The sequence below is a fragment of the Tachysurus fulvidraco genome, chromosome 7 (assembly GCF_022655615.1).
Source record: "Tachysurus fulvidraco isolate hzauxx_2018 chromosome 7, HZAU_PFXX_2.0, whole genome shotgun sequence".
Taxonomy (NCBI): Eukaryota; Metazoa; Chordata; class Actinopteri; order Siluriformes; family Bagridae; genus Tachysurus; species Tachysurus fulvidraco.
This window is the reverse complement of record NC_062524.1, coordinates 26,548,394-26,557,385: the sequence shown is the minus strand read 5'-3', so window position 1 is coordinate 26,557,385 and position 8,992 is coordinate 26,548,394. Positions and strand designations below refer to the sequence as shown.

At 45.4% G+C, this 8,992-nt stretch overlaps 1 protein-coding gene across 4 annotated transcripts in view; it reads right to left on the bottom strand.

Annotated features, from left to right (window-relative positions):
• Positions 1 to 619: 619 nt before the first annotated feature.
• The window catches only part of LOC113650016 (striatin-like), a 33,433-nt gene continuing 25,060 nt past the window's right edge, over positions 620 to 8,992 (bottom strand). For 3 of the 4 annotated variants that reach the window (XM_027158021.2, XM_027158020.2, XM_027158019.2), the window contains 10 exons: positions 8,683 to 8,826; positions 8,431 to 8,570; positions 8,106 to 8,281; positions 7,883 to 7,930; positions 7,668 to 7,789; positions 7,421 to 7,588; positions 7,174 to 7,314; positions 6,555 to 6,656; positions 6,317 to 6,403; positions 5,186 to 6,085 (listed from right to left, as the gene is read on the bottom strand). In XM_027158021.2, the coding sequence (XP_027013822.1) occupies positions 5,916 to 6,085; positions 6,317 to 6,403; positions 6,555 to 6,656; positions 7,174 to 7,314; positions 7,421 to 7,588; positions 7,668 to 7,789; positions 7,883 to 7,930; positions 8,106 to 8,281; positions 8,431 to 8,570; positions 8,683 to 8,826 (1,298 nt within the window). In that variant the 3' untranslated portion in view covers positions 5,186 to 5,915. The other variant, XM_047816167.1, reaches the window with a different exon arrangement.

Sequence of the window (8,992 nt, the reverse complement as noted above, 5' to 3'; positions counted from 1 at the left end):
ACGAGGTATGAAATGGGTTTGCAGAGAGAGAGAGAGAGAGAGAGAGAGAGAGAGAGAGAGAGAGAGAGAGAGAGAGAGAGAGAGAGAGACGAGCGCGAAAGCGCGCGAGAGCGACGCGCACCGAGCTATCGACGAGAGCTAGAGCCACCCACACACAAGCGAGCATGATCTCGAGTAGCAGAGCGCCGCTCGCTGAGGTAGAGACCACACACACACAAAGCGCGAAAGAGAGAGAGACAGAGAGATAGACCGACATGAGACCACAACCACATAGAGAGAGAGAGATAGCCACACACACACGAGACACACACGCCCGATAGATATCGATAGATTATAGAGAGAGATGAGAGTTTTGAGATAGTGAGAGAGACTATGACGAGTACGACTAGAGATAGCGAGATAGATATGCCTAGGATACGATACGATACAGATATATATACAGAGAGACAGAGAGAGAGAGAGAGAGAGAGAGAGACACTTACCTTCTCCAGCTTGTCCTTCTTACTGAGCCACACTTTAGACAGATAATCCTGCTGCTGGATGACACAGGACTGCCCCCCGAGGTTAAAGGTCAAATCGGGTCTCGTGTCCAGACCCACGGAGCTCAGACGACTCTGATGATGAAGCTCCATGATCAACAGTGCAAGCGCTTTCTCCACCTGCACTCCTCCACCTGCACTCCTCTGTGTGTGTGTGTGTGTGTGTGTGTGTGTGTGTGTGTGTGTGTGTGTGTGTGCTGCAGAACCACAGCTCGTTCCTGAACCCCCTCCCAGCACACACACACACACACACACACACACACACACACACACACACACACACACACACACACACACACACACACACACACCTCTGACCAGCCATCACTTTAAACACACTTCATTACTCTCTCTCTCTCTCTCTCTCTCTCTCTCTCTCTCTCTCTCTCTCTCTCTCTCTCTCTCTCTCTAACATTCCTCTACTCCTTTTCTCTCTTTATCTCCATCTTCATCTCTTTCTCACCCTGCCTCCACTCATCAATCTTTCCTTCCTTACTTCCATTTCAGTCTTTAATTCTTTCCTTATCCTTCACTCTCTACACCTTTTGAGCTATTTCTTTACATCCTCTTACCATTCTCCCTCTCTCTCCCTCTCTCTTTCTCTCTGTGTCTCTCTCTCTCTCTCTCTCTGTCTCTCCCTCTGTCTCTCTCTCTGTCTCTCTCTCCCTCCCTCTGTCTCTCTCTCTGTCTCTCTCTCTCCCTCACTCTGTCTCTCTCTCTCTCCCTCTGTCTCTCTCTCTCCCTCTCCCTCTGTCTCTCTCTCTCTGTCTCTCTCTCCCTCTGTCTCTCTCTCTCTCTCTCTCTCCCTCTGTCTCTCTCTCTTTCTCTCTCATTTCTTACTCTCTTGTAATCACTTCATTTTTCCATCTTTTGTCCATTCTATCTTTTTTAAACTCTACTCTCATTTTCTTTTCAATTCTTCATTTCTGCATTACATTTTCCACTCACTTTGTATTTTTTCCCCTCAACATGACTCAGTAATGATGATGACAAAGATGATACTGATGATGACTCTGATGACTCTGACTCTAATAACTCTGATAAAGCTGACTCTAATGATGACTCTGGATAAAGCTGACTCTAATGATGACTGACAACTCTGACCCTGATAACTCTGATAAAGCTGACTCTAATGATGACTCTGGATAACTCTGACTCTGATAACTCTGACTCTAATGATGACTCTGGATAACTCTGACTCTGATAAAGCTGACTCTAATGATGACTCTGGATAACTCTGACTCTAATGATGACTGTGTGTGTGTGTGTGTGTGTGTGTGTGTGTGTGTGAGGAGTTCAGAGTCGTTTCCTTTATTTCATTAGTTATGTTTTATGCATCACGACTCCGTCTGAAGCTCCAGCGTTAAGTTCAGATAAACATCATTAATATTTTACTTTACATTAATATAAAGTTCTTAATGAACAAATTGTTTGTAATTTCATCCAGTAGAGTTACTGTTACTCAGCAGGTCAAATTTACACAAAAACTGTCCATAAAACTAAGAAAATATCATTAACAAAAGGTAAATTAGAAATGTAATAGAAAAAAAAAGTAGGGAATAAATTCTCTAGAATCATGAAATAAACGTATGCTTTTATTTTTTAATTATTAAATAAAAAAAATCAAATTGTTTAATATTATTTAATATTAAACAATATATCCGATATTATAATAAATAAATAAATAAAATATATAATATATTTTTATTTTTTAAATAAATGTTAATAATCATCATAAATATTTAAAATATTGTATAAAAATGACAATATTTATAGTTTTTATATAAATCTATTTAATATTATTTTGATTTTTGATTAATATTTTAATATTACGTTGTTACATTTTGGGGTCTGAGCATCAACGATGACTCAGCGAAAGAAAAATAACATTATGTGTATGTATGTGTGTATGTAATAAGAAAAATAATCATCATTAAATATATAATAGAATAAAAATACATTTAAAAAATGTAATAATTTATATTATTATAAATTATTTACAATTTCTCTTATTACACTTTAGAAACATCAGATCCATTCTGAGAGTCTTTGTAGAATTGATTTCACACTTAATCTGCATTTTTCCTGCTGCCAATCAGAGCTCCATCAGATCTTTTCCACTTATATAATCACATCATGTAATAAACGCTGTTTAACGTGGAAAGGTTCCGAGGCAGCTCTGACCTCCAGAGCTCTGGGTTTCACACCGAGTCGCTTCAGGAACATCGTAAACAAAGCGCAGCTCTAAACCTTAATGAACCGCTCGACGTCAGAGCTTCTACTCGCAGGAGGTCAGGGAGGATAAAGAGCCATGTTTTACACCATCATCTCATCAACAAGACTCCGAAAGAACCTCGTTAATAAATACAGAGAAAAGCTGGAAGACGACCAAAAGATCCGAGGAACCCGAGGCAGGATCCTGTGACCTTCAGGAATCTCTGTGGACGAGTTACAGAGTGAATTAAGTGATTCCTGGGAATCCAGCCAGGAGCTCCATCAGGAAGATGGAAGAAAATTCACTGTAAAATTAACATAAGAAAAATTCCAGTCAGAAGATTGTTAGAGATAAAAAGCAATTTTCCCCAAACGGGTCGTTTTCATGCAGACGGCACACATAAAAGGGGCGGGACCGTCGACCGCATGGTAGGACTGTCAATTATCCTAAGGTCACGCGTCAATTCGGACAAATTCTACCCACGATTCACCAGATCTTCGTCACGTGCTTCGTCTGACACGTGACAGGAACAAAACGTCAGGATTGTCTCATGTTGCCATCACTGACCTTCGGATCTGCTGATTTCTGCAGCTCGGTGTTTAAGAATGTTTTTACAGATGGATTTTTCCGTGTGTTTCAGGACCTGGTGTGAACCCGGCAATCGCAGGTCGAACTGGTGAACTGAAACCACTACGACTAAATATTCATTCATTCATTCATTTTCTACCTCTTATCTGAACTTCTCGGGTCATGTGGAGCCTGTGCCTATCTCAGGCGTCATATGGCATCGAGGCAGGATACACCCTGGACGGAGTGCCAACCCATCACAGGGCACACACACACACTCTCATTCACACACACTCACACACTACGGACAATTTCCCTGAGATGCCAATCAACCTACCATGCATGTCTTTGGACCGGGGGAGGAAACCGGAGTACCCGGAGGAAACCCCCGAGGCACGGGGAGAACATGCAAACTCCACACACATAAGGCGGAGGCGGGAAGCGAACCCACAACCCTAAAGTCACAATAATCTCTCAGAGCTGCTGAAAATCTGACCTGAACATCATCAGGATCTCGCTGAGCAACGCGAGGACAGTTTACACACAAACACACATCGTTCGGATCAGAACCGGTTTAATGGAAAAACATCACACTAAAACATTCTGTTGTCTTTATTTCATCAGAGAAAATCCGTTTCTGCTCACAGTTCAGGAGCCGTTCATGTCGTGTGAACGAGGAGCGACGGAGTAAAGGAGCGGAGGAATGGAGGAGTGTAGTGGTGGATGAGTGGAAGAATGGAGGAGTGTCCCAGTTCTTCCCTATTAAACTGCAGCATCTATTAGTTTGTCTGACGGCTGGTCGGTAAAAAACACCAGGAAAGAAAAAATGTCCAGTCGAACAAACCATGATTTTATTTGTAGACAGGAGATAAATGTGGACCTTCAACTTAACCTGCATCCAACAATCATGAAGAAGAAGAAAGGTTCATTTATTACAGGTTTCTAAAACCAGCACTGCAAATTTCACTGCATACCTACCACACACACACACACACACACACACACACACACACACACACACACACACACACACACACGTACTCGCCACACACACACACACACACGTATGCGCACGCACACACATACTCGCCACACACACACGTACGTACTCGCCACACACACACGTACTCGCCACACACACACACACACACACACACACACACACACACACACACACACTCGCCACACACACACACATGTATGCGCACGCACACACATACTCGCCACACACACACACATGTATGCGCACGCACACACATACTCGCCACACACACACGTGCGTACTCGCCACACACACACACACACGTATGCGCACGCACACACATACTCGCCACACACACACACACACGTACTCGCCACACACACACACGAACTCGCCACACACACACACACACACACACACACACACGTACTCGCCACACACACACACACACACACACACACACACGTGTACTCGCCACACACGTACTCGCCACACACACACCCGTACTCGCCACACACACACCCGTACTCGCCACACACACACACCCGTACTTGCCACACACACACACACACCCGTACTCGCCACACACACACACCCGTACTCGCCACACACACACCCGTACTCGCCACACACACACACACCCGTACTTGCCACACACACACACACCCGTACTTGCCACACACACACACACACCCGTACTTGCCACACACACACGTACTCGCCACACACACACGTACTCGCCACACACACACGTACTCGCCACACACACACACACTCGCCACACACACACACGTGCGCACACACACATGTACTCACCACACACACACACACACACATACCAACAAAGTATCAAAAAAAGCCACTCCAAATTCCCACCGAATGTTAAGATTTAAGACTAAATATATATAGATTTGTTTATTAATATGCATTTGTAATTATACATCCAAAGTTCTACGGTTAAAATCCACCATGTCGTCTTTACACCCAGCCGGAAATCCTTTCTTTCTTATCGTCCCTTTCCCAAAGCCCTCAAAAAAAAAAAAAAAAAAAAAATCGAGACCTTTCTAAAGCAAAGGCACATTTTTATCACTGTTTTTTTTTCTTTTCTAAAATGAACAGAAGGTAGGCAGATTGTTGTGTATCAGTCGTGGGAGCCGAGAGAGGAAGAAGAGGAAACGTCTTCCACGACACGCACGTCCGCAGATCCTAGAGGAACCGAGACGAGGTTCTCCGTTCCCAAGGAGGAAAAAAAAAACGGGCCGAAGTGTCGCTAATGTTAAGGCGTTTATTTCCTCCTCGTCCGCTCCGGTTTAGACCGAACGGTGGCTGTGGTTCCTGCTCATGGAAGCGTCCGTGTGGAGCACCCAGGCCCGCCTGGATTCTGTAGGAGGTACTCGCGGGAACCGACTCACCCTGAAGCGCGCTTTTCCCTTCTCCGATCGGGGTGGAAGAGCCTGGGGCTGTGAGGAGAGGAGAAAAGAGGAGAGGAGACGAGGCAGCTGGGAGAAGACAGGTTCCTGTTCATTGGTCCCCAGCCCGATTCCTGGCGCTCTGTTCATTGTTCAGTCTGTGCCGGTGGGCGGGGCTAAAAAAAAGTCGGGCGTTTCCAGGCTCATACGAAGACCTTGGCGAGCGAGTCGGCTCCGGCGCTGGCGATGTAGCACTTAGACGGGTGGAACGCCACGTCATGGATGGACTCGTCAGACTTCTTGCGGTGGGCCGTGAACTCCTGGATGCACGTCTTACTCTCGAGGTTCCACAGACGGATGGAGCAGTCGTGGCCTGGAACACGAGTACAGGAAGAAAGATGTGGTCGAATCATTTACTCCTTTTACGTGTATTAAAAAAACTGAAATATCTCCAAAATAAAAACTTGTGTCTAAAAGATTTCCCTAATAAATATCTCGACCTGTCATATTAACGTGTCATGTCAAGTGGGAGGAGCTTCCAAGGTTCACATGGAAAAACTTCCAAAGACTTTAAAATGTCATTAAACTAAAATCCAGAACTTACTTCCAGACATCAGATACAATCCGTTCGGATCCACAGCAAGACTCGTGACGGCGTCCAGATGAGCCACCATGGAGTGGACAGGTTTTCCTGTCAGGAGAAAAAAGCACAAGAACCTCAGAAATAAACCTACGAGAGTAAAAAAAAACCTCATAATGCCATAAATGAGCAACAAAGAGCAGTGTGAGGTGACGACTGCCCCCTGGTGGTGGTGAGCTGAACTGCTCCTGCTGTGTGGTACCTGTGTTGTTGTCGTAGAACTTGATGTGATGGTCCTCCTGAGCCGTGATGGTGATGGGGAGAGTCGGGTGACTCAGCACTTTGTTAATCTGACACGACTCTCCTGGGGAGAAAAAATCACCACAAAGTGTTTAATTACTGCCTGAACTGTTAATCCTGAACAATGAAATTCTACAAATATTAAAAAAAAATAAAAAATCAGAATCATCAGTGTGTGTGTATGTATGTGTACGTGTGTGTGTGTGCATGCATGTGTGTGTGTGTACGTATGTGTTAGTATGCGTGTGTATGTGTGTGTATGTGTGTGTTAGTATATGTCAGTATGTGTATGTATGTGTGTGTGTATGTGTGTGTACGTGTCAGCATGTGTGTGTGTATGTGTGTATTAGTATGTGTCAGTATGTGTGTATGTACGCGTGTGTGTGTGTGTGTACGTGTGTGTATGTGTACGTGTGTGTATGTGTACGTGTGTGTGTGTGTGAATGTGTATGTGTACGTGTGTGTGTGTACGTGTGTGTGTGTACGTGTGTGTGTGTATACATGTGTGTGTGTGTGTGGGTATATGTGTGTGTGTGTGTATATATGTGTGTGTGTGTGTGTGTGTGTATATATATATATACCAGACTCAGTAGTAGACTCGAGGCTCTGCACTAGTTGTTGCGTCTCCATGTTGAATAATCCGATCTTGCCGTTAGTGAAAGACGTGACCATGTAGGCAGGTTCACTGCACACCAGATCAACTGAAGAAGGCACACCTAACTCTGTAACACACACACACACACACATACACACACATACACACACACACAGTAAGACCTTTATATGTCCTAGTAGAACAATAAGAGAAACAGGTTTTATTTACATTACCTTTGTTCTGGTTGTACACGGCGATGGCCGGCTCAGTGTTGGATGCGTTCCATAACCGCACCGTGCCGTCAGCTGAGCAGGACAGGAGACGCTGGTGTGCACTGCTGTGTACCAGCCCCCAGACCGCGTCTGTGTGTCCGGACAGTGCCCCCCGCATAACACACCGCTCTAACACACACACACACACACACACTTAGAAAAATCAGGGACTGTAAACAGAGATGAGTAAATAGAGGTAAAGACGTACGGTACGAGTCGTAGGGGTCGATATTGGGGCTTGGTGTGTTCCAGCACTGGATGGTGCCGTCCACTCCGCCGCTGTAGCACTGATCTCCTGTGTTATTGAACACCACACAAAGCACCGCACCCCTGTGACACACACACACACACACACACACAATTACACTGTGTAAACCAGACACCTTAATAATAAACACAAACACACACCATTTATTATCTTACCTATGAGCCCTGAAGGTATAAATAGGTTCAACATCAAGCGAGGCATTTCTGTTAAAAAAAAAAAGAAAAAAAGAAAAATCACACACACACACACACACACACACACACACACACACACACACACACACACACACACACGTTCATATTATATATAGCCACGTTTAACTGATTCTTCTGTCAGTATCCTGTACAGCATCCTCTGACCATTAGAGGGTGCGCTTACTTTTTAGCAGGCGTTGTTTTCTGCAGGTTCCACATCTTGAGCGTGTGATCTTCGGAGGCTGTGATGAGAACCGGCTCGCTGGGGTGAAACGCCAGGCCCCGGATGGCGTCGAAGTGACTGCGCAGGGAGAACTTGGGGTTCCAGGTCTTACGCAGGGCATCTTTATTATTAGTGATCTGAGGGCGGGGGAGGGGCAGAGACACAACAGCATTGTAAATTGTGGCTGATTACTGAAAAATAAAAAGAGCGTGCTGTGACAGGAAAAGGACGGTGTGTCAGACAGGACGTCTGGCCTGCGGTCACACACACACACACACACACTCACGTCGTACGCGAGGTTGTCCGCTTCGTTGGCGATGGTGAGTCCCGCGAGTTCCCCCAGACCCAGCTCACCTGAGTCCACTGCGTCGTCTCCTCCCATGATGAAGGATTTACCCGAGGAGGGGGGGAAGGTGATGGCCTCCACTGTAACATACACACACAAGAGAAAAGTGAGTTATATATAAATATATACACGTGTGTGTGTCCGTTTGTGTGTACGTGTGTGTGTGTGTGTGTGTGTGTGTGTATAGAGCACCTTCATCGGTGTGGCTGCTGTCGTGTTCAATGAAGCGGTTAGTGTTCGGCCGAGACGGAGGACTGATGGACGACTGAAGCGGACTCGCATCCTCGTTCTCTCTCAGATTAGCTAACATGTCCTGCAGCTTAGTGCGGTTCGGCCCTGAGAGAGAGAGAGAGAGAGAGAGAGAGAGAGAGAGTGGGAGAAAGAGAGAGTGAGTGAGAGAGTGTGTGAGAGAGTGTGAGAGAGAGAGAAACAGACACAGACAGAGAGAGACGCAGAGAGAGAGAGAGAGAGAGAGAGAGAGAGAGAGAGAGAGTGTGTGAGA